The sequence below is a fragment of the Pituophis catenifer genome, unplaced genomic scaffold (genome assembly GCF_029215685.1).
Source record: "Pituophis catenifer annectens isolate HBS135680 unplaced genomic scaffold, rPitCat1.0.hap2 SCAF_1, whole genome shotgun sequence".
Lineage (NCBI taxonomy): Eukaryota > Metazoa > Chordata > Lepidosauria > Squamata > Colubridae > Pituophis > Pituophis catenifer.
In genome coordinates, this window is record NW_027256881.1 from 324,756,682 (window position 1) to 324,783,247 (window position 26,566).

At 39.6% G+C, this 26,566-nt stretch overlaps 1 protein-coding gene across 1 annotated transcript; it reads left to right on the forward strand.

Annotated features, from left to right (window-relative positions):
• The first annotated feature begins 70 nt into the window (after positions 1 to 70).
• GPR137C (G protein-coupled receptor 137C) lies at positions 71 to 25,584 on the forward strand. The gene is made up of 7 exons (XM_070942894.1): positions 71 to 433; positions 9,783 to 9,826; positions 10,772 to 11,000; positions 17,564 to 17,713; positions 20,652 to 20,777; positions 23,473 to 23,582; positions 25,022 to 25,584. The coding sequence occupies exons 1-7, from the start codon at positions 71 to 73 to the stop codon at positions 25,191 to 25,193; spliced, it is 1,194 nt and encodes a 397-aa protein (XP_070798995.1). The 3' UTR covers positions 25,194 to 25,584.
• Positions 25,585 to 26,566: the final 982 nt, after the last annotated feature.

A 26,566-nucleotide genomic window follows, 5' to 3' on the forward strand; every position in this document is an offset into this window, starting at 1 on the left:
CTCTCTCTCTTTTTTTTTTTTTTTGCACACTCGCTCCGCCCACCCCTTCCCCCCACCCACCCCCCCGGTTATGGTGGGGCCGGGAGCGATGGGACTCATCGGGTCCGCTTCTCTTGCCCCCCCCTTCCCCGCTCTGGAGTTGGGGCTGAGCGTCCTGTACACGCTCCTCTACGCCGGCCTCTTCCTCTTCACTTACCTGCAGCTTTGGCTGCTCTTCTACTACCGGGAGAAGCGGCTCAGCTACCGCACCGTGTGCCTCTTCCTTTGCCTGCTGTGGGCAGCGCTGCGCACCGTCCTCTTCTCTTTCTACCTGCAGACGTCCACGCGAGCCGTGGAGCTCCGGCTCCAGCCTTTCCCACACTGGTTGCTCTTCTGCTTCCCGGTCTGCCTGCTCTTCGCCACCAATTGCCTCCTCAACCTCTACTTCGCCGAGGTAAGTCAGTGGTCAGCTCGGCTTGGCCGGCGCCGGCTTTTCTTCTTCTTCTTCCCCCCCCCCCTGAACTATTTGCAAAGGGGTTGCCTGCCGTAAACAAGAGGGGGGCACAAGGAGAGGCGGCGAGCCGGGCACGCCTCCCCTCCTCCTGCGTGTTGCTTTTTTTTTTTTCCTCTCCGCCGTTTGTCTCATGTTTACCACATTCTGGTGCATCTGCAAAAAAAAAAAAAAAAAACCTTTCGGTGGTTTACTTGCCCTCCTCCTCCTACTACTACTGCCTCTCAACGAACAAACAAGCTTCGGGGAGCCCCCGGTCGAGCGCGTAACCAGGCGAGCAAAACCGCGCTCCGATGCAAAGAAAGCTCTCCCCGGGTGGGTGGCATACAGTATCTTGGACCGGGAGCTTTGCGGTGTAACAAATGTTGCCCTTAAAGTGCACCCAATTTTTTTTAAAAAAAAAAAAAATTAAAAAATCCTTTTTGGTTCTGGAAAGATGCAGCACAGTTAATGCGGCGACTTCTTTGGAAAGCATAGATCGGTATTTCTTTAAGAGTGAAGCCAACGCGAATAATAAGCAACAGCCTAGGTTGCTCAGCTGGGATAGGGACGGCTGACAGCCATTACGTCATTGCTTTGGGCTTTCTTCTCCACCTCCTATTGTTGCTGCCTTTCTTAAAATACTATTTAAAAAAAAAAAAAAGACTTGGCTCTTTCTCCCCAACCCCTCTTTTCCTTTTTTTTTTTTTTGCTGCAGAAGACAGCATTTGCAGCATGGTAGTTTTGGCATTATGTTTTTTTTTTTTATTATTCTGACTGGGTCACATCTGAAATGTTGATACCATCTTTGTGTGGCTGCTGGATTCATTTCCAAGCCTCCCACCAACACTCCTCTTTAGGCTTGCTGATCAGCTGTTTTCAAATCCTTAGTGTCATCTTTGCTTTTCAGCTTCCTGTGAACTCCTCATCTATTGAAACAAAGCCAATAGCCAATAGCTGCAGCAAGGTTTGGATGGCCTTTTAGGGTCCTACATTGCAATCTTATGCCTAAAGAACAAAGATTTTTTTTTTGAGACTTGAGAAAGATAATAGCCTTTGTGCCATAATACAATCTACTCTCTTAGCTGCATCTTCCCTTATAAGGTAGATGGCTTACTTCCAAGCAAAGTACCTGAAATTACAGCTTGTTTGGTTTCAATTATGCATGCCTGGTGAGCGATCTAAGTAAACTTTTTCTACCAATGGCATGTATCATCTTTATGTTCCACTTCCTCCAGTTATTATGGGGAAATTGTTACTTCTCGGACAAACCTGCAGACCATCCTTTCCCTCGCAACTGCAAAACTGTATTGTCACTTAGGAGGCGGTCTCAACAATGACTTCATTTTCTGAGAAACTCTGGGGTGTTCACATGATGAGCACAAGAGAGCTGCTGTTCTTGCCATGAAAATGAAAATGTTTGTTTTGTGAGCAAGCCTTAACATTTTTGGGAGGACAGGGAGCTCAAACTGGCTGACATCTCACGTGTGGGTGGAATTGGAATTGAGAAGGTTTGTTGTTTTTAAACTGGGTATTTGAAGGCTTGGTGCTGTTTTGTACTAACAAACACGGAAAAACTGTGAACTCTGCAGTCAGTATTCAGCGAGCATGATAAACAGCAGTTCCAAAAGTCACAAAAAGGGAAAGGGGCCACCTACCCTAACTCTTAAGGTGATACCTGTGTGAAAGGAACTCAAGGAGGCAAATAGCTTCTGAAATCTGGAGCACCTCCACTGTATTGGCCCATTTTTAAAATAACCCATTGCAACGAAACAGACAAAATATTTGAGTAGTGTAACCGATATGGAGTCAGATCTGTGGTGATGGTTGATTGCCTAAAAAAACAACTAATAATGCAATACAGTTTGTTCTCTTTTCTTCAAGGGAGGCAACCCATGTCATTTTCTTTTAGAGAAAAAAAAAATTGAAACCTTAAGCTATTTGTTCCCTATTAAGAAATAGGAGAACTTGGAACAAGTCAAGTTTGTCTAAGTTAATTGATCTTTTAGAATTCAGAACAAGCTTTGTCTTTAGTACTAGCAAAGAATGATGGGATTTGTGATTCATCTGTTATGCAGGAGACCCCAATTGGAGAAGGCTGGGGAATGACTACACTTCATCTAGGGACTGTATCCAGCTTGTTAAGGTTTAAGAGTGTGAGCAGGTATTATGAAGAGATAGTAACAATCCATGATAATGTTTGATAAATCCCAATGTAATATGAATCCCAAGAATGTTAGGTAGAATAGGAGCTGACTAAATCAGTGAAATAGAAGCTGAGCAATAATTTAGGATAAATGAATGACGTCGCTTCCAGATGAGATAGGCAGCATCTAAGTTGAATAAATAAACGTTCTTAATTTTGCCAATGCTGAAGAAAAGGATTCCAATTTGCAAGATCTTTTGTATTCCAGAAGAGTAGGGACTAAGATCAAATCCTTGAGCAAAATTCGTCATTGTGGACTTTATACTGTCTCCTTGAGCATATATTTTTGCCTATAAAAGTAAATTCGCTCTTGAATTATTACTGACTGAAAATTCTAACCACAAATTCTAAAACATACTGTGTTTCCCCGAAAATAAGACCCTGTCTTACATTTTTTTTGCACCCTGAAATAAGCGCTTGGCCTTATTGCCTTATCGCTCAAAAGCCCGATTGGGCTTATTATCAGGGGATGTCTTATTTTGGGGGAAACAGGGTATTAAGGGAAATACCTAATGGCACATAGCCAATAACATTGCAATTTGCAGGATATGGAAGATTGGGTGAGATTAATCCACAGCCAACCTGGTTGGCCGCAAATCAAGTTCAACAGAATCGAGACAGCTTATTTCAGTGCCCTCTGAACCATTTACATTTGGCCCCCAATTCAAGCAAATGCTACCATTCTATCCAAATTACATGTACACAAAATGAACAACTTTATCTCTAGTAAATGTCTTTCGTGCAAATAAAGTGTAGTTGGGAACTGGGCATGATGATGCAGGAGTTTAAAAATATTAATTTTACAGATTAGAGATACCAAGCTCCAAAATGTCTCGGGTAGAAAAGGCAGTGCCTTTGCTGGAGAATTAAATAAAAGTTACCAGTTGAACTAAATATACATATTTAAATAGAATATCACAGATGGGAAGAAAGTGTGGTGCAGAAAGCTTTGCTGAGTTCAGAACCCTTCTCTCTCTCTTGTGCCACCTTTTCTAAAATATATGTGCTATGTATTGTACTTCTCTGAGATATAAAATACTGTATATGATGTTGTGTGTGTACGGCAGGAAATGTTTTTAAATACAAAGGAAAGGAGTGTTTTAGAAAAGGTTGGGTTCACACATCATGCTAAGCTATGACGTCTTGTTTTCATTTACTTTCTTTAGCCAGGCAGCCCCAATGACAACGTACAAGCCCTATAACAGAGTAAGGGAGAGTCCTAATATAAATGGGGGAAAGAGGTGGAAAGTTTTCTATATATTCCAGCAGAGATGTGAAGTTTCAAATATTTTGAATTAAAAAAAAAAACATTGCTGTGTAGAGAAGTATGATTCAAAATACTTTATTCAGTATCTAGAGTCTGTATAAGTATGTGGGCTATGTTATTTCTTCTGTGTAGGGGGGCAAAATTAGCTCATTAGATGAGGTTTGAATATTCAAAGAAACTAAATTTTCTGATGTGTAGAAAAAAATATTTGTATGGGAATATTGGGAACATGGGCAATCGAGCCTCATACAACTTGGAAACTACCTAATGTGTCTGAAGTGCAGGGGTGAAATCCAGCAGGTTCTGACAGGTTCTGGAGAACAGGTAACAGAAATTTTGAGCAGTTCCGGGAACCGGTAGCGGAAATTTTGAGTAGTTCAGAGAACCAGCAAATACCACCTCTGGCTGGCCCCAGAATGGGGTGGGAAGGGAGATTTTGCAATATCCTTCTCCCAGGAGTAGGGAGGGAATAGGGCTTTTGCAGTATCCTTCTTCTGGAGTGGGGTAGGAATGGAGATATTGCAGTATCCTTCCTTTGTCACACCCACCAAGCCACACCACACCCACCAAGCTACGACCACAGAACCAGTAGTAAAAAAATTTGGATTTCACCACTGCTGAAGTGGAACATTTTCTAGCCCACAACCTTAAAGATGAAAGTGCCTGGCCAATGAAGGTATTGTTGGGACTAAGTTCAACAAACACAGAGAAATGTGGACCCCCACAAATCAATATTTTGTTCTCCCAGATAGAACTGGGAATGGCTCTCTGGATTACCCACAAAATGAATGCCTTCTTGATAATAGAGGCAGCATTTCTTTTGTACAAATGATCAAAGCGAAGATTCCTTTTTCTTAGGAAACAATATTGACCAAAAATGTATCGGTGTTTGCAGTCCTTCTGCTTGGCCTCGAAAGTTAGTTTAGTCTGGTTAGATTTAATTCATTTGTATACAAGCTACACCCTGGTACATGTGAACATTGAGAATTTTGTGCAGGTTTTCAGTCACTCAGTATATCTCTTTTTGCAATTAGAACAGTAGATAGATGGGGTGGATGTCAGTTCCCACTCGTGCTCAACTCACTACTACCGTGTTTCCCTGTCTTATATTTTTTTGCCACCAAAAAAGGCACCAGGTCTTATTTTCGGGGGGGATGTCGTCCACTGACTCCCCTCATTTGCACACATCATCCCTGGCCTTCCTTTCGCTGTCAGAGGCCTTCAGGAACTTCTTTGGGTTTGGACAGTTGCAGCCAGGCCTCACACACCTCTCCGGAGCTCTGTTATCAGCTACAGAGGTCTTTAGGAAAGCCTTGCTGGCTGCAGCAAAAGAAATGGGCTGAGATGTGCAAGGCCTGGCTGCAACTGTCCAAAGGTAAGTAGTAGGGCAGCTCCACCACCCCATCCTCACTCTAGCCTCCTCACCCATGCACACTGGAGTGGGCGGGGGTCTTAATTAGGGCTTATTTTGGGGGATAGGGCTTATATTGGGCGCGGGTGTAAAAATCAAGCTGGGAGTTACTTTCTGAGTAGGTCGTATTTTCGGGGAAGCACGGTAGTCACATCTTGAGGGAACCATCTGAAGTGGAGAGCCTTCATTAGGTTAGAAATATGATGTAGAACCTTATACGTGGAAGAGTTGATCAAGTAGGGGCTGTTTTAATAGCTTGCTCTCACCCTGTGGAGGGTGGAATGAATTGAGAACTTCCCAAATAAGACTTGACATTTTTTGAACCTGCAGTGGTCCTTGAATTTGAAATGTCAATCAGAGAACCAGCTTGAGTGCTACTACCAACTTTTCATGGAAAGTAGGACCTGTCAACAAGAAAACCAAGATAAGAAGGAAGACTTCAAACTGATAGACTGAAGTTGGCCAAGTGGCATTTCCTTGCAAATTAAAATTCGGCTTGCAGATCTGCTTTCTCTGCTACCTTCTTGCCTCCTCTCAGCCCACACATTTACAGATTGCTGCTGTGTCTGACAAAGAGCCAGAGTGGAATCCTAATTCTCACAGATGTTTAACTTGAAGTAACCTTAATGTAAACACAACAGCAAGAAAGCAGTATCTGCAATATCTTCAGAACCTTTTTTTTTTAAATTAAATCTTCTGTACAATAGGTAATTAAATACCATCCCTTTAGTAAAGTGTGGGGTGGTAAAAAGCGATTTGAAGCCTGTCAACTTGGGTTATATAGATATAATCATATAAAATTGAAGCCCCACTATTATCTGGGTGTGGTGGGTGTTATATCTTTATCAAGTAAAAAGATTTGCTTCTCTTTATTTAACAAACTATGCCCAATGGAGAAAAGGATATGTGATCCCATCAGTAAATAGATTCTGCTGAGTTCCTTTTCCAGTAATTGAAAAGTTAAGGGAGATGTTGGGAAGTTCATAGTTTCCTCTTGCAAGTATGCATATGTTTAAGTTCTATATGTTTCCTCTTAAAAGTATATCTAGAAGACAACCAACAGCAGGATAGATGGAGCCAGTTAAAGTGGCAATGAGTGCACCATTGGAAGATCTAAAATAGCAGGTTTAGGGGCAGATCATTATGAAGATAATCTATGTGATTACTAAGAGCTGCTTCCAACTTGATAGCACATAATCAGTCTATCAGTATATACATTCTACTCAATTGTGTTTGCCATAATTAAATAAAAATTTGCATTGTCTTCCTATCTGCTCCAAAAGACCGATTTTACCACGATCTGGTAAGGGTTTTATCCACTCCTCAATTAAATAGATAGCTGTATTCAAATCTATGTGTATTTGTGCATTCTGATTTTAAACCATTTTTTCCCACCGAAGTACCTTAGCTAGTTTTTTATCGGGGTTGGAGGTCATCCTGTTTTCCATCTTATGCCAGATCTTGGCCTAGCAGCTTTCCTAAAATGGCTCCTGAGGCTAAAACTTAGAACCAGTGATCAGAGCCACTAGTGCCAAATCCCTTCTGCATTTTATAGAATGGAGCCAAGTAATATATTAGGACATGGGAGGATCATCATCTGTTTTACAGTAGAAAACCATGATATTTATCTTCTACGAAAGGACTCCTCTGGAAATAGTTCCAAAATATGGGAAGCGTTGCACCAAAATTAGAATGCAGGTAGTTAAGAAAATATTTATTTGTTTCCATTTCTATACCGCCCTTCTCCAAACAGGACTCAGGGCGGTGAACAGCCAAAGTAAAAAACAGAGCATACAAAATTTAAAAACAGTATTAAAATAATTAAATATTTTGGCTGTAAATTAAAACAACCCAATTTAAAATCAATTTAAAATTTAACTCAAGCCAGCCCAGCTAGTTGAAATAAATAGGTTTTCAGGGCCCGACAAAAAATCCGGAGGTCTGTTATTGTACGTAACTCTGGGGGGAGGTTGTTCCAGAGGGTGGGCGCCGTCACAGAGAAGGCTCTCCCCCTGGGGGTCGCCAGCCGACATTGTCTGGCGGACGGCACCCTGAGGAGGCCCACTCTGTGCGAACGTACTGGCCGGTGGGAGGCTATTGGTGGCAGAAGGCGGTCTCGTATATTGCAGGTAGTCTTCAAGTTACAACTGTAATGCAGCCTAGCTATTACAGTTATAAGTTATAATGGTCATAAAATGGATCAATCACATGACTGATCCAATTTTACGACCTTTTTTTGTAGTGGTTGTCAAGCAAACCCATTGTTCACTATGGCATGGTGTTGCTCAAAACCAGAACTACTAGTTTGCAGCAAAACCGTCATAAAACATGGTCACATGATTGTGGGGTGCTGCAAATGAACATAAAGCATTCATGTTGCCGAGTGCCTGAAGTGTAGTTATGAGATTGGGGGGGGGAGGTAAAATGTCTATTAGAACTTCAGATCCAGGTTGTAAGTTCCCTTTTTCAGGTGTGTCCATTGGTGGGTTTCAAAAATTTGTACTACCAGTTCTGTGGGTGTGGCTTGAGCGTGGCATGGCTTGGTGGGCATGGCAGGGGAAGGATACTGTAAAATCTCCATTCCCTCCCCAATCCAGGGGAAGGTTACTGCAAAATCTCCATTTCCTCCTGATTAGCTGGGACTTGGGAGGCAGAGAACAGATGGGGGCAGGGCCAGTCAGAATTTTTACTACCGGTTCTCCGAACTACTCAAAATTTCCACTACCAGTTTTCCAGAACTGGTCAGAACCTGCTGAAACCCACCTCTGGGGCTGTCATATCTAAGTGACCAGTCGTGAATCAAAGACTGCCTGTATGAAAAAATATCAATGCAGAACTGGAATTCTCTCAAATTGTCTTGACTTCTGAGAATCTCAACATGGAGAATAATAGAATAAAAGCTAGCCATTCTATTTCAGTTACAATTTTTCACCCCAAATGTTCACATTGAAATCATGTAGTGCTCCAGATGACTTAATGGAGCAGACCTGCCAGATGCATACAAAGCAATACATTTTTACTTATTGATCTACAGTAGTTTTAATTGGGATGCTTTATATTGTTTCATATGTTGATCCCTTTGAAAGGTTGCATATACCGGAAAGCAATGCTTGAAATAAAGTCATACGGAAAAAGTATTTTAAGATCTTAATTTAGAAATCAGCAACTGCTCATTATGAATTGGTCAGCAGTTTTTTTCGGTGAACATTTAATAAATAGGTAACATTTATATTATACCAAGAAGAGGGGGGGGTCAAATTATTCTCCAAAGCACCAGAGGGCAGGACAAGAAATAATGGTTGGAAACTAATAAAAGAGAGAAGCAACCTGGAATTAAGGAGAAACTTTCTAACAGTGAGGACAATTAACCTGTGGAACAGCTTGCCTCCAGAAATCATGGGCACTCCATCACTGGATGTTTTTAAGAAGAGTCTAGATAGTCACTTATCTAAAATGGTATAGGTTCTCCTGCTTGAGCAGGGGGCTGGACTAGAAGACCTCCAAGGTCCCTTCCAGGTCATTCTATTGTAAAGGATTCTAAAGAATTCTAATGTAAAAGGAGTGTTTTTTTTATTTTTTTGTTTTTGACTCCTGTTAATTGCAAATGTATGTCACAGTCAGTTGTAACATCTAGATTCGGAGAATGGAATCCCACTTTCCCAGGGCTGGCTTGTAGATATGGCCTTAAATTTTAGGAACAAATAAAGAATCGTGTATATTCTCCATGTTTTTAGGCTGTGCTTTTATATTGGAGTTTATGACAGTATAGACAGCAATAGAACAGCACTATTACTCAAACCTATTCATGTGTACTTAGAGCTAACTCTACTTGATTCTGTGTAGGTCACTCAACTTGATACGATTGTACTGTTTACATATAATGTATAAATGTATGTATGCACACATGTCAATATTTTACATTGTGCCTTATTTTTTAAAAAATCTTTAAAACCTGTCCTGTTTGATTTGAATGATGTCTTGTCTCTGCAGAGATATTTTGGTTCTTCTCTACCATTATCATTTCTGGCTATTTGTTCTTAATATGCTTTTCATATTATACTCTGCTGAGAATTGGACAGCCTTCTAAGTTGAATAAATAAATGTTCCATTTATTTATGCATTTTGACATTTTTGAAAACTGCCATAGAAACATCATTTAGATAATAGTATAAGAATGTTCTGGATAGATAAATAAATGAACCGTAACGAGGTCAAACATTAGGGAGAGCTCTGAGTTCTGAATTCCCACTAATAGCTAATTGGCTGCAAACCATGGCATCTTTTCCATTCACCCTCCTTTTTATGCTTCCAATAGAAAAAAATCTGTATTTGTGCTTGCATATTATTAAAATGTTTTTGGTCCACTGTGACTCTTGAACCTCTGCAATATATTTTTTTTTCTTAAATAAAGCATTTTCTTTTTTTAAAGGTTATTTTCAAAGTCAAGTGCGCAGCTGAGTTCAACAAATACAAGTAAGTTTCACCTTAACGTGTAGATATTGTGGCCGATTAATCAACATATTTTCAAGATGCCCTTAGTGAATTGAAGAGCCCAGCGTGCTGGAGCAGAAACTGCATCACCATCTGTCTTTTCATTTGCATTCTTGCACCAAACCAAATGTTGATGTTTGATGGTTCAAATTAATGCATAGCAAAGTATAACTTTTCCATGGAACCTAGTAATCCTAACTGCTTTATAACATTATACAGTAGCTCAAAAGTTACTTGTATAAAATAGGATTTTTTTTAAAAAAATCTGATTATATCACTTTGACAAAGAACACGGCTTTCTGAGCAAATACGCTGTGGGTTTACTTCTAATAGCAGGACTGGGCTATGGAGCAGATTAAGCAGATGGTGTCCACCTGCAGATTGTTGTGGGTATACATTAGGAATGGGAAGAGATGTGTCTTACACCATATAAATGTATCTCGAACATGTTTACTCTTTGCATAAGGTAAAGGTTCCCCTCGCACATATGTGCTAGTCGTTCCCACCTCTAGGGGGCGGTGCTCATCTCCGTTTCAAAGCCAAAGAGCCAACGCTGTCCGAAGACGTCCGTGGCCAGCATGACTAAACGCCAAAGGTGCACGGAACGCTGTTACCTTCCCACCAAAGCTGGTCCCTATTTTTCTACTTGCATTTTTTATGTCGTTTCGAACTGCTAGGTTGGCAGAAGCTGGGACAAGTAACGGGAGCTCACCCCATTATGCGGCACTAGAGATTAAAACCGCTGAACTGCTGACCTTTCGATCAACAAGTTCAGTGTCTTAGCCACTGCGTCCCCTATACTATTTGTATAAAGACAGCATTATTCAGATATGATCATTAATCCAAAAGAAGAAAGCAAAGATTAGGAGAGCGGATCAGATAGAAAGCTGTGCTGGACATCAACTGTCTTTTTTCTTTCCTTTCCAGGACTTTCTTGTACATGGGGTCTGTATTTATCAGCCTCCTCTTCATCTTTGTGAACCTGACATGTGCATTATTGGCACAAGATAATGTTCCAGAGGATCAGCTAAGGTGGACGGTTTTTGCCCGGGCCTTGATCAATGATAGTCTCTTCATTCTTTCGGCCATCTTGTTAGCTTGCTGCATGTGCAAACTTTCCAAAGTGTCTTCAGCCAATGTTTACCTCGAGTCCAAGGTAAAGAAGCAACACATACTTCTCTATTACAACTTGTCAGGTTCTGAGTAAGGAGATGATCCGTATTTCAGACACAGAATAAAATGTGTTTTCAGGGGACATTACAAAGATGATGTATTCCATTTTCAAGATGGATTGGAGATGTGGGCTACTTTTCTTTTTTAAATTCTTTTAAAAATCTTAGTAGCCTAAAAGATTAGTAACAGCTGGGTTAAAGTATAATATCTGCTGCTTTCAATGGAAGATCAAATATCAAATTACTGTTTTTCCCTATTGCTTTTAAAAACCTCTGAGAAGAAATTCTGTGCTTGCTTTATGCCTCGGAGGCAGCTTTTTGTTTAATGATTAGGTAAGGAAGTTCCTAGAAAGTGGGAAGGGATTAATATACTTTAAAGTTAATAGGTTTTTAGGAATAGTTTTTGAAGAATGCTCACTCCTAATGCACAAGTGGCTTAGGAGCAAAGCCAACTCAATGGGATGATGAAAGACGTCTTAATGAAGGGCTGTGTCTCTGTATGCATGTCCGTGCAAGGCTTGTATGGCATGGTTGAAGCATCCATCTTGATGTTTGTGACTCCGGGGACACTGCTGGAATGGGAGAGACTATTTCAATGCAGTTTAAGGGAGACTTAAGCTACCTCGTTTAGTGATGAAAAGCGAAAACGACAGTATAGTGGGAAAATGGAGCTTTCTGAGAAAATATACATCTGGTTATAAAACTATTATACTTACTTTTCTGCAGTTACTTAGCTTTGCCTTCTTTATCTTTTAACTATTGTTGGTGCAACATTCTTGCTCCTTGCTTCCTGTTGTCTCTTCACACCAGTGTTTCTCTACCTTGGTCATATTAAGATGGGTGGACTTCAAGTCCCAAAATTCCCCAGCCAGCCATGGTAGCTAGGGAATTCTGGGAGTTGAGGTCCACGAATCTTAAGGTGACCAAGGTTGAGAAACCTGGCTTTACACAGTTTCTCTCTTGGAGAGTTTATACTCAGCCAAAAAAGACCATATTTGCTAGCCTTATAGAAATTTGCCTACAAATATTCTTTTGTTTTAACCAAATATTTATCAATACCACCCAAGACAGAAGTGCCATAATTTGGGAACTTTACACATGTCATGGTCATTGCAATTGCTGTTTCCTATATTTTTTGATAGCATTCCCTATTTGTGGGAAGTGAATTGTCAAAATCTGTAGAAATTCTCAGTCATCCAGGCCATGGTTGTCCCAAAGGTGCTTTTTCAGGAGGCAACTGGACTTTCTGGTTATTTTTTGAAGACGTTTCGCTTCTCATCCAAGAAGCTTCTTCAGCTCTGACAAGATCCTTCCATTCCCCACTATCCTGTCAGAGCTGAAGAAGCTTTCGGATGAGAAGCGAAATGTCTTCAAAGAAAGAACAAGAAAGCCCAGTTGCCTCCTAAAAAAGCACCATTGAATTGTCAAATATATATTTCACTGTAACTTGCAGGCAATCCACATAACAACTACAAATTCTGCTTGTTTGGAAATAACCGTTTCATTTGCATAAATACAAAGTGGCAAACAATGCTGATGCAGATCTTTTTACAATCAGAAGCCATCAGTGAACTATGAATTAAGGCTGCTAAGCAGGAAAGTGTTTTGAAAAGAAGCCTTGTCCTCCTCCTTAGCATCTTGATATTATGAATTAAGAGCCTGGTTCTTGGTAAGCCAATGATTAGTGTCTAGAATTATTCATTAGTCTTGTGCCGAAGTCTAATGAGCAATAGCAGTTTATTCTAGTTAAGAGGGTCATTCCAGATTGGATCAGAGATAATAGAATATTGTTCAGCAATACCAGCCCTGTGTCAGAAAAGGAAAAGGAATTCCTGCAGCTGGAATCAACCATGAAGTCGACTCGGGAGAAAGTCTAACTATTGAACAATGTAGATTAATATCCTATCCTGTGTCCCTGGCAAATAGTTTCAAAAAAGTAAAGGTTTCTCCTATTGACCTTTAATGCCCAGAAATATTCATACTGAGATTGGCAGTTATAGCCATGTTAAACCTCTATACTAGTTCTGCAGAAAACTGATAATCAAATCTTCAGAATGGAAATGACATGCTTCTGGTATCGTGCATCAATTAACAATCCAGTTTTGCATCAATTAACAATCCAGTTTTGCATTAGCGCAAACCTCTGGATGCTGATGAAAGGTGACCCTACATAGAATTCGTTGCATTAGTCAGACTGAGATGTATCGCGTTCCAAGTCCAAACATCTTGGAAATACCTATAGCTGGCATGCTGGATATGATTATGCAAATGCATTCTTTGTCACCGTTGCCATCTGAGAATCCGGAAAGGTTAGGCAGCACTCCTAAATTTCAAGATGCTGTTGCAGAGGAGATACATTCCCATCAAGAATATGCTAGTTAGTTTCTGGAGCTTTATAGCAAGTGTATTGAAAATGGAACCAGCTTTACATTTTTTCTTTGGAGGAAAAGGAAGAATAGTATCTCATATATTTACATTTTGCCACTTATGCTGTAAAGACATAGATTTTTCAATCTGTCTGTTCTAAGCACCCATTTGCCACCCAGAAGATAATTACTGCAATTTTTTTTCAGTGATTTAGTCCACTTTATTCTTTAATGAACAGAATGGTTTTATAGCCTTATTCTCACCTCATTGCAGTGATTCCCATTTTGCAGTTAAGAAATGGTCTGGAGGAACTTATGCCAAGGGAGAAGATAATTGCCAAACAGGGCTGTGAATATGAATCCTGGTGCCTAGTAGTACAACAAGAGCTAATCTTTTCTTTTTAGTCATTATTTTCTCCCCTGAAACCTTCATGGTGTGTTTTGATCAAAAACTTCTGTATCTGGTATTATGCTCCCATCTGCAAAATAATTTGCCTGTTGCATAGCATCATAGCCATGTAATTCACTTTCAGACTTGAGTTCTGATTGTAGAAGAAGCATGTCACAGATACAAAATCAGTGAAATGGTTGTTGAAAATATGGCATGGTTTAGCAAGCATATGTAAGACAGAGCAAATGATCTCTTCCTTCAAAGGCATGACTGCCTACATTTTAAGTACTGCAAAAGGTGACAAGAAGAGCAAAATGTATAGGGGTTTCTGAATCAGTGTGACTCTTAGACTCCTCAAAAGCTTAATTGGAGAAGAGAAATCAGAACAAGCAGAGAAAAAAGTAGATGAGATAAACCGAAGACACACACAGGAAAATAAGGAGCTGAAGGAAACTCTGATTTCATTGGAAATCGAAAAGGCTGCTTTCTTCCTGAGATTTCAAAATATTGAAGAGGAAAAAGGAGAAGACCTTCCTGATATAATGACAGAATTGTTGGCAGATGCTATACAGATAAATAAGCAGGGAATGCAGGCAGAGACTTGGAGAAATGGAAAAATTTGCATCTATCGATGTTAGGAAGAATAGCTACAATAAAAATGAACATCCTAACATTCCCAAGCATTGCTGGGAAGCAACTATTTGAGTTGCAAACCAGTTTCATAATAGATTTAGGAGGATTGAAGGAGATAATGTTGGTATGCAGTTAAAATTATACTGTGAACCAGCTCAAATAAGTAAGGTTAGGAGTGTTTGTTTGTTTGTTTGTTTGTATTATTAGATTTATATACCGCCCTACTCCCGAAGGACTCAGGGCGGTGAACAGGCACAAAATAAAATACATAAATACAACATTTAAAAGCAGAAATAAAACCAGATTAAACAATTTAGCCTGAGACAAATTTAAAACATCCCAATAATTTAAAAACAGATTTAAAATTTTCAATTTAAAAGAAAAGGGGAAAAAGGTTAGGCCTGGCCAGCTTGCTGGAATAGGAAGGTTTTAAGAGCGTGGCGGAAAGTGCGCAATTCCGGGCTCCTCCGTATCTCTGGGGGGAGCTCGTTCCAGATAGTGGGTGCCCCCACAGAGAAGGCCCTCCCCCTGGGGGCCGCCAGTCAACACTGTTTGGCCGACGGCACCCGGAGGAGCCTCTCTCTATGAGAGCGTACCGGCCGGTGGGAGGCTATTTGTGGTAGTAGGCGGTCCCATAAGTAGCCAGGTCCTAAGCCATGGAGGAACTCTGAGTGGAGGAAAGCATCACTGGAAAGCAACTGATTAAGATACGAAGCAGCCAAAAAATAAACTTAGGAGGAAGTGGAGGAGACAATACTGGAGAATAGTTAAGCCAAACTGTGAGCCAATTAAATAAATAGAGATAGAAGTGGCGGAAAACACTGTTGGGAAATAGCTATTTAAATTATGAATCAGTTAAATATTAGACTTAAAATAAAGTATTTTGGGAGTGACAAATTTTAGATGGAAATGTTGATTGATTTAGAAACAATTAAGAGAGGAGGAAAATATTCCTTGTCAAGATTATGGATACTAGTTGCCATTTAAAAGAGGTACAATATAGACTCGATGTAATGGGTCTTAGAAAAGAGGAATATATATGAAATATTGATTGTTAACATGACAAAGATTTGGAATGATGTCTATTTGGAAATAATTGTTTAGAATTTAGGGTGACATAGTAGAATGTTTAAAATCTAAATGTTTTGAATAAGATTTTTTTTCTTTTTTTTTTTTAAAAGAGGTAAATGGATAAAATTTGGAACAAAATTGGTTGAGGGAATGTGAGTAATTGTATTTGCTTTATACCGGATCAAATTCTTGCTCTAAAAAGATGTATTTTATGTTTTATGTTTTAAAAAATAAAAATAAAAAATAAAAAAAGAACATCCTACCGAGATTATTATTTTTGTTCCAAACAATTCCAATAAAGTTGGAAAAAAATACTTTGAGGAACTAAATAAAATGATATTAAAATACATCTGGCAGGGGGGGGAAAGCAAGAATAAGATTAAAAATGCTATAAGACTCTAAAAACAAAGGGGGGATTGGGTTGCCAGATTGGGAACTATACTACCAGGCTTCTGCACTTACATGGGTGAAAGAATGGATAAACCTGAGGCATAAAAGATGATTAATTTTGAAAGGACATGATTTGCAATTGGGGTGGCACGCCATTTTATGGTATGGGAAAAATAAAATACATGGATATTTCCAAAGACTATGTTAGAAATGCTTTACTGTTAGTATGGGGAAAAGTCAGAAAAAAACATTGTATGAAAATACCAGTCTGGCTCTCCACAATGGAGGCACTGATACATCTGAATGTGGTTATTTAGAAAAAAATATAAGATATAAAGTTATCTATATAAAATCAGATACCGGGTTCATATTATCATATGTGGTGGACATGCCCAAAGGTAAAAAAATATTGGACCAAAATACATACATGGTTAGAAAAAATCATAAAGCAACATATTGACTTTAGACCAGAATTATTCCTATTGGGTATTTTAGCAGAACTGTATAATAAAGGGAATACATATCTAATCTTACATGTGTTAACAGCAGCAAGAATTGTTTTTGGACCACAGTGGAAAAATGAAGAGATTCCCTTCAGATGGAAGTGTTATTAAAAAAATATTAGAATGCACAGAGATGGATAGATTAACATTAAAAATAAAGGAGAAGGAAGAAACAGAATACTTCTAAACATGGGATTTGTTTCACCAATGGTTAACTAACAGAAACAGAGGTTAGAAACTAAAAAGATTTAAGAGATTGAATAATTATATAACAAAAGTTTCCTAATATGGTTAAGCTAATGTCAATAATAGTATGTGACCATTATTAATGATATGCATATTATGACTACTATGTATATTGGGGGGGTTTGTTATTCAAAATGAATTGTACTCAGACAACATGCTGTTCATATAGATACTGAGTTTTTTTATCTTTATTAAAGAAAAATATATCAATAAAACATACATTAAAAGAAAGCTTAGTTGGAAATGAACCTATTTAAATCAGGGGCCTCACAGAAGAGAAGAATTTGGTGGAAGACTGGAAACATCTTATTTGTGTCATGAGAACCAATGAGGGAAAATGCTCAAAACTTTTAAGGGAAGAATATTTGAAGAAGATAGAGATCTTAGAATTAGAAAAATAACATCCATTGAACATGGATGTAATGTATTACTATTATGCATTAGTTATCCTCTAGAAGCTTAGGGTGGTACACATGGGCTTTTTACTTATTTTGTCTCACAAGGAGCATTCTCTGGGTAGTGACTGCCCAAATCTTCAAGGGAGTTCCATAGTCCTTACACCTTAACCATTATATTACTCTTTTAAGTGTTAAAAGATAGGACAGGAAGATCATCTAGTACATGTGGTATTCTTATTCTTTGTTCCTTATTCAGAATAGTTATAATGGTTTCTTTTGTATTGGATTACTCATCAATTGAGCTAATAGGTTTTCAGTGTCTGTCCTTCCTTTTACTAACAAATACATGTTTGGGTCCTTAAAGCTAATGAAGGAAGAAGTATCTCTTATATCACATCTAGATCCATGTAGCTTGTATTATCATTCAGGTTTACTTTCCTTAAAAGAAATACTCAAGGCTTTCTTTAGATAGTATTTACTTAACAGAAGTCTCTTAAATATCTTTTTGTTAACTTACTGTATTTAATACTTATGTATTTTTTTAACTAGGGCACATCTCTCTGCCAAGCTCTCCTTGTGGGTTCTGTTGTCATCCTCTTACACTCTTCAAGAGCTTTTTATAATTTGGTGGCAGTAGTGATCACTCCAGACCATGCACCTAATCCATTCAACTATGGTTGGGATAATCTTTCAGATAAGGTAATCAAACTTTTCATACTTCTATAGAAACAGAGAGAGATCACATCTAAGTTGGAACACTAATGTTGTCCACCTGTTTCCTTCACTGTGCCTCCAACGAATAGTAATTGGGTGGAGGCACCATGGTGGGAGATAGTTGAGAAGAGCAGCAATAAGATGTATATATGTTGGAAAGCAACTTGAGATGAGCTAATGAAGCGGCCTTATCCAGAAATGGCTAATGCATCCAAAAGGATTAGGCTGTCAAATGCTACAGGTCAAAATTGATACAGTATGTGATGTGCACATGTCAATCTATCTGTCCACACATGTACATATGAATACATGTATATGATAAAAAAGGGACGCAGTGGCTCAGTGGCTAAGACGCTGAGCTTGTTGATCGCAAAGTCGGCAGTTCAGTGGTTCGAATCCCTAGTGCTGCATAACAGGGTGAGCTTCCATTACTTCTCCCAGCTTCTGCCAACCTAGCAGTTCGAAAGCACATAAAAAATGCAAGTAGAAAAATAGGGACCCCCTTTGGTGGGAAGGTAGCAGCGTTCTGTGTGCCTTTGGTGTTTAGTCATGCCGGCCACATGACCATGGAGATGTCTTCAGACAGCACTGGCTCTTCGGCTTTGAAACGGAGATGAGCACTGCCCCCTAGAGTCGGGAACGACTAGCACAAATGTGTGAGGGGAACCTTTATCTTTACCTTAACTTATATGATAAAAGACAATTTGCATTTGAGTACCAGTTACTGGGAACAGCTGCAAGGAAAATATCCTACTTTGGAGCTTTTTGATGATGATTTGATTAACCAACATTAGGTACGGTCCAGTACTGCTGCTATTATTCTGTGACAAGGTTCACTTATGAGACTAAGCCATAGCATTTGATTTTCGACAATACTAAGGCATGAATTATGATTTATAAAGCACAGTGGCTTGGATTCACATATCACATCAATCCAAAAACCAACCAACCATGTTATGGCTAACAGGGATATGAAAGATCCCTAAGCATTCTTTCTTGGTTTCTCTTGATTCCAAGAGATAGCTATCTTTTGTTGTGGATTGTGAGGCTATTCCTAGAATGGAAGGAAGGGGCTCAATTGAAATACCCTGTAATGGAAAAAAAAATGGAGCCAATTTAATCATACGTGTCTTGGGATTTAAGATTAGATCCAGTCCTTTGAACCATCCTGAAATTCAACAGGAAACTAAAATACTAGACTTGTCTGTAAATTATAGTATTCTGTTCAGAATATGAGAATTTATAAGGCTTGCTACTTTCTTTTGTTTTTTAATGTATTTTATGCATGCATGCACACACGCACACCTACACACACATACATGGATATGTAGTACGGTGGTGGGATTCAAAATTTTTTACTACCGGTTCTGTGGGCATGGCTTGGTGGGCGTAGCATGGCATGGCTTGGTGGGCGTGGCTTGGTGGGCGTGGCAGGGGAAGGATACTATAAAATCTCCATTCCCTCCCCACTCAAGGGGAAGTGTTCTGTCCCCGTCGCACGCATGCACACAAACAGACAGCCAGGAGTTAATGAATCAAACAGTCAGGAATTCCTTTAAAATAACAGTCTTGGCAGCGACCCATGAACTGCCTTCCAAGAGATTTTACTAAGGGAGGTTTTTTCTCCTCAGTCCGATATACCAAATTAATTCCACAAAGCAAAGAATTGTCAAAGTCCAGTCCGAAGAAATCCAAAAAGAGATTCTAACAGGGTTCTAGAAACACGATATGACTTCCGAGCTTTTCAATTTGTCCGTCACAAGGCCTGAATAGCCGACACACACCCTTTTATTCCTTGTGGGGTGTGGTCCAGTGACTCAGCTCAATCTTTGACCCGCCCATACCTCTTTCTCTGCTGCGCACGCTTATCCTTCCGACGCTGTCTGGGATCCAGCCAAAACTCATCCCCCTCGCTCTCTATCTGCGGCTGCTCCGAAGTGCCTTGCTCCTGGCATATCTCTTGGCCTTCGGAGGAAACCTGAGGTATTGCCAGAGAGGAGGGTCCTGGAGAGGGAGGCCTTGCCAAATCCTCTCCTTCACCTTCTGTGTCCTCTCCCTCTTTTAGGACAGGGTCGGAGTCACAACAGGAAGGTTACTGCAAAATCCCCATTTCCTCCTGATCAGCTGGGACTCGGGAGGCAGAGAAAAGATGAGGGTGGGGCCAGTCAGAGATGGTATTTACTGGTTCTCCAAACTACTCAAAATTTCCACTACCTGTTCTCCAGAACTGGTCAGAACCTGCTGAAACCCACCTCTGATGTAGTAATTACAGCAGGGGTGAAATGCTCCCGGTTCAGACCGGATCACCCAATCCAGTAGTGATGGTGGCGGATGGTTCGGAAAACCAGTAGAAAAAATCCCTCCCCACCCCCATGCCCAGCTGAACCGCACGATCATCAGAGGCTTTTTTTTAACTTTTAAAAGCATTTTTTCTACAACCTCTTCGGCTGAAGAGGTTGTAAAAAACATGCTTTTAAAAGGCTCTGACAATTCCAGCTGAGTTGCACGATTGTTAGAGGCTTTTTTTTTCTTTTAAAAGCAAAAAAAAAATGTTTTTAAAAGAAAACAAAAGCCTCTGACGATCAGGCAGCTCAGCTGGAATCGTCAGAGCCTTTTAAAAGCATTTTTTTTTACAACCTCTTCGGCCGAAGAGGTTGTAGAAAAAATGCTTTTAAAAGTTAAAAAAAAAAAGTTGGCCATGCCTACCCAGTCACATTATCACCCCACCCCCACCAAGCCATGCCCACAGAACCGGTAGTAACAAATTTTATATTTCACCACTGAGTTACAGTATATGCAGCTTAGTTCATGGTGGGAGGTAGGCTGTTGTTCCATCTGCGGTCTTTGAGTGCTGCTCCATAGAGAGCTCATCAAAGCACTTGTTATTTTTCTCTGAATGTGTGTCCATGTCCTGTTCCTACAGCTTCAAGGAAAAGAAGTTAACGGTGAGGAGTACGTAGTCTTTGGTGTGGTGCTTTTTCTCTGGGAGTTCGTGCCAACCATATTTGTGGTACTCTTCTTCCGAGCACAGAGATTGGCCCAAAATTTGGTATGGATTGGGTTCAACTGTTACTCTTTTTCAATTGTTTCTTCAAAATAAGCAAATGCTCAACATTGTGGAGGGAAAACATGCAAAGGGATTTAGAACACGATGAAAATGTTTCTTTGGGGACAAAAGAGGACATTCCAAGTTGAAGCTTGAATAGAAGACCACTTTGTATCAAACTCTGTCCAAGGATATTGCTCCTTAGCCCTTGGCGGGAATGGGGACTGTGCCATCTTTCTGGCTTCATAGGGTTGATTTGCCACAGAATTGGTATGTTACGCACAGCGGGATTATGATGTGATATTGGAAGAAAAAAATCACATGGGGAACCTTGTACTCTGTCATTAAAATAAAAAAGAATTAGGACTAATGCATCCCACAGAGTGCTGAGAGAAAATTTGTGAACCCTTTAGGATTACCTTTAATCTCACTTGTTATCTGTGAGATCTGAGCTTTATGTAGGTCTGTTAATAAAAAGATTTTGATAAATAACACCCAAAACAATGTACTGTGTCATGCCTTTTTAAAATTCAACTTTCCCTGCCTTTGTTGGAAAACTACATATGAAGCCCTAAAACAATCAGCAATCTTAAGGGGGTAGGTTGAGTTAGAGGTTTCAATCAGATGTAAACTTGAAGAGTTTATCTCCGTTGTTTGTTTTTTTTAACACATACATTGTCAGCTACCATCAGATTCTGCTTTCATAAAACAGATCTGTGGAAATGAATCCTGCTGTGATCAAAAGAGTTCTGTGATCCTCTGAAAAAAGACTGTTGATATTTGTGATGATTGGAAGGTCTACAAAACAATTGATACAGACTTTGGCCTTCATCAGTCCATGGTCAAACAGATAGTGTACAAGAAGAGAAAACACAACTCCGTTATTACGTAACGGAGTACGTAATACGGAGTACTCCGTAATCAGTGAATGAATATCATCCCAAAGTCTTAGAGTATAATACTCTGGGAGATTGCAAAGGATCCTAGTGAAATGACAAAGGATTTGGAGACTATTCTTACATTATCTCTTATTGCAGTTCATGAGTTCACCATAAGCAAGGATGCTATGAATAGAAAAATACCAAGGAAGAAGTGATGACTCTCAAGAAAACACATTGCTATCCAACCCGGATTTACCTAAGCCCACCTGGATGATACAACAGATTATTGAAATAATGTCTTGTGGAAATAGGAGTAACTTAAGTAACGTAAACAAAATATTTTTTTCTGGAGAAAATAATAAGCAGCATGCTAGCAAAAGAGCCTTATCCCAATTGTGAAGTATAATGATGAAGGTATCATGTTTGGGACTCCTTTGCAGCTTCAGGACCCAAGTAGATTGCAATCATTTAGACTTACCAGAAAATTATATTTAATAGCAAATTCTACAGGGCTGATTTAGTATAGTAGTTAAAGTCACTGAGTTAGAAAGTGGAGATGGTTTGAAGGCAGATTCACAAATTCTGTAGGAGAATGTCAAGAGATCTATTCCTAAGAAAATGTGAGTTATTCAACCAAGGCAGTAATTCTGAACACAAAAAGTAAGTCTGCAACAGAATAGCCAAAGTAGAAGTTTTATAGTCAACGCTCAATTCAAAACTTCACGCAGTTCGTGTAGAGAGCCCCACGATCATTGTTTTGAATTAGTTCTACAAAGAAGATCTGGGACAAATAATTTTAAAGTCATGTATGGGACTGATCAACAAGCAAGACAAATATTTGGTTGAGGTCATTGCTGTTAAGGAAGTATCACCAATTACTGTATCTCAAGTTCACACACTTTTTCCAACCATCAGTAAACATTGACTCAGTGCATTCAATAAGGACAACAGAAAGCATACTGTTTTGTATGTTGCTGATTCAGAAATTCTCTTCGTAAATTAGGCTTTAATCTTATTGCTGATCACAGTACTACAGCATTCTGAGTACTTCTGAGGGTTCACAGGCTTTTCTCTCTTTACTGTATAAAATGTGAATCTCAAGGTGTAGGCTGGCTGGGGAATTCTGAGAGTTGAAATTCTACATCTTAAAAGTTGCTGAGATTGAAAAACGCTGCTGTATAGCAGCTTTTGTTTAAAACTTTTGACATCTTTCAAAAATGAACATGATCAGGAAAAAAGCAGTATGTTAAGACACGGCAAATTTTTATTGATTTGGATTGCATTAATTTAGTGCATTTCAGGCGATTGCTATTTATTTAATAACTTTCCCCTTCTCTTACATTAGAATGTATAATTCCACTGTAGTTTTTGCAGGCCCCTGGAGAATGCAGTCTGCAAAAGGGGATGGCAACTATTTCAGTTACTTGATCTGAAGACTCTAATTGAATTTTGTTCATTACTTAGCAGTAGCATGTGCTGCTGTCATGTGTCGTATTTTGCTTAATTGACTCTCACAAGATTGTTTCATGTGCTAGTAGTTGTTTTCAACAGCTTCCTTTCACTTTGCCTTCCCTCGTTTATTATAAAGACTCTGTAACTACTACAGAGGAGCAGACAGCTCCTTCATTTATCAGACTGGAATAGTTTATTACAAATGCTGTAAAAATTACATTTTAAAGAAATAACATGTAGTATATCTGCATGATTTTGATTTTGGAAAAGGCAAAGAACTGGCATATTTTTCCTTCCAGATCTCTAAGGCAAATGTTTTCTTTTGTTCTTAACCCCCTTCCTCAATATCCCTCTTAACCTGAAAGGCACCTGCTGGAATGATCAACAGTCACAGTTACAGTTCACGAGCCTATTTCTTTGATAATCCAAGAAGATATGACAGTGATGATGACCTACCAAGGCTTGGTGGAGGAAGGTAACTTGATTTCACTAAGAGGAGGGAAATATAGTTTAGAGTAAAAGGTGGCAGATTTGATGCTTGTGGAACATCTATTTCAGCTGAAGATTCAATAGTTAGTTGGAACCTGATGTAGCAACAGCAATAGCACTTAGACTTACCCCTTCACAGTGCTTTACAGCCTTCTCTAAGCAGTTTACAGTCAGCATATTGCCTCCAACAATCTGGGTCCTCATTTTACTGACCTCAGAGGGATGAAAGGCTGAGTCAACCTTGAGCCTATGAGAATTGAACTGCTGGCAGTGGGCAAAATTAGCCTGCAATACTGCATTCTAACCACTGCGCCACCACGGCTCATGTAGAAGTAGAACATTTGGGATGTAAGATTCTGAAATGCATTTTGACCATTGGAACCAAACAGCTCGTTTCACTCCCTGCCATCATTCTTCGTTTCAGCAGTATGATGAGGTGTAAAATTGTGCTGCTATGATTACATATTCAGTTAAAAATTCAGTTTAATGCAAATCCAAGAGATCTAGTGATCTATATATCTGCAATTGTTCTCTAATATAAACCAGTACTATCACTATGTGCAGATTTGGGGCAGAAGCAATAGTTATTTGTTTTACAGGCAGATCACTAAAAAGTTTGAACCCCAGGTTTAATTGCTTAATTTTGGACATCATGGTATTCCAGGTGTTTTACACTGCCTATGCCTATGCCCTATTTCTTGGCCTATGCCCTATTGTAATATCTGCAGAAAGGTTCTGCCTAGATAGTAAAAAAAATCCATTCTGGGATAATAAAAATGTAGTTTGAAAACAATGAATAAACATGAGAAAGGCTCTGCTGGGCCAACCCAATCAACATCTCATTTCTTCCGGAGATCAATCAGGTGTCTTCTGGAAACTCAAAAGCAACACACGAAAACTTTGTAACTTCAAACCTGGGAGTAATGACCATCTGCCCATTCACAAAGGAAAAGTCAGAAAGCTCTTACAATCTGCCTCTCCTTGTACAATGAGGGATTTTTTTCTGTTTTGTTTTTGCATGCCTCTTTCATTGTTGGAGAACATCATGTTGAAGCTGCTGAATCCATCTTGCACTTCCTTAATTAGGAGCATAAATTGTCTGCTTTTTGTCAGTGCTCCTTCAGGAACAACAGCTCCTATATATATATATACACAGTAGACAGCATTCCACAATTGGGTACCTTTGCTGAAAAAAATAGGTTCCTTAATTGCAGCCCCTAAAATTGGCAGATAGCCATAAATTGTAATGTTCAAGCATCCCCCACAACAGCCATGCTGTTCGTGGGAATTTGGAGAAGTGAAGTCTACATTTGGAGGATGGTTAGGTTGGGGAAGGTTGTGTGTTGCTGATTTTTTGATGCTGCTGTTTTCTAATATGATCTTTCCATGCCTTACTCTCCCGAATTTCCATTTTGTATTTTTCAGCTTGGCTACTCCTCAGAATTCTGGGTGGTATGGCTCTCTGACAGGGAGCGACAGCTGCATCATGATTCCACCTTTGGTTGCACCCCCAATGGATGTTGCTCCACTGCTCTTCAGCCATGAAAGCTTGGAATCCAGAAGTCATCACAGTTCACATCCAAAGCCACCAAACTAATCATAGAGTAGCTTTGGGGGAAGGGTTCCTGTGAGGTGTGAAGAACCCTTTAGGACCAGTCTTTTCCTTACAATTGATAACTGCAACCTGGTTAGAGAAAAAGAAATCCTAAAATCCTAGGATTGAAAGGACATTGCCCTGAAGGTGTTGTATGAATCTTGGGCCTGGAGGAATTCCCAGTGACCTCCAGGTTCCCCCTAATGCATATAGTATTTTCCAATGATCTTCTAATATGGGAATGGAACAATATTGGCTCATAGCTCTGCACTTTGGACTGGAGGGACCAATTGTTGCTATGTGGTACTGGAAATAACAGAAGCCAAAGGAGAGCATATTCTGAAAGCATTCTATTTTATTGGCCAACAGACCATGACTGTTGTCCAGATGGATATTTGCACTTTTAATCAACCATTTCCAAGGGATAATTCTCTTCCCTCCCAATCTTTCTTCTCCAATGGCATGAAATGTCTGTTCCAGACAACACTTTTAAATTGCACATCTCTGGTTGGGAAACTTGTTCTGTCTTCCTATGGTGACAAACAACTCTACATATTTAACAGTGGAAACTTTTGAAAGGGGGGGTGGGATGAAGAATCTCTTTTGCTTTTAAATTCTTGGAGAGCATTTTACAAGTATGGCACAAGTGCCAGTCTCACAAGGCTAACATAGCTTGTGGTTACGTTTTGCCATCAATAATTACTGAGATTGCTAGAGCAAGCCCCATTGTTGCATGTGTTGTTATATTCCCTGCAGCGTCCTTGTGTTGTTTTGGCCTATTTCTAGCATTACAGTAATAACTTCATTTTCAATAACAGTAATTTATTTTATACTGGAAAAGCAGATTCAGAGTGGGTTACAGATAGGGTGGACCTATGAGAATTGTGGGCTTGTTTGGGGTGATGCATAGCCAACTGGCACAGATGTCCTTCACTGCTTTGTCTGGCAACTGCTTTGATGTTCCACAATGGAATGAAAGCAAGACTGATTTCTTTGCAACCACAGAGATGTAAATTGCTCCTGGATTGCTTAACCACCACCCAAGAGCATCATTCTCTGGTACTGTGAAAACAACTGTTTGAAATGTGAAGCAAAGTCTTTTTTTTTCTTCCACCTACCAAGGAAACAGTAGTAGGCAATGAGATCACCAAGAAGTGAGGCAAGCAGGGGAAGATAAGGGCAACTGTAGCCATGGATGCATCTCCTGAAAGATTTGCAGTTAGATACAGCCTAGTAGAAAGTGTTAATTATATCTGCCCCCACTCAGAAGTGTGCAATTCCTATTTATACTCCAGGCAGCAGAGGCTTCTAGAAGTATTTTTTAGATTTGCTGTTCTCAACTTGATGACCTTTAGATGTGTAACATCATCTTCCAG

Bases quoted from the DNA above. Each gene is read 5' to 3' on its own strand.
- GPR137C (XM_070942894.1), top strand. From the start codon at position 71: ATGGTGGGGCCGGGAGCGATGGGACTCATCGGGTCCGCTTCTCTTGCC. The intron at 434-9,782 runs GTAAGTCAGTGG...CTTTTTTTAAAG, and splicing joins TCAACCTCTACTTCGCCGAG to GTTATTTTCAAAGTCAAGTG. The intron at 23,583-25,021 runs GTAACTTGATTT...TGTATTTTTCAG, and splicing joins CCAAGGCTTGGTGGAGGAAG to CTTGGCTACTCCTCAGAATT.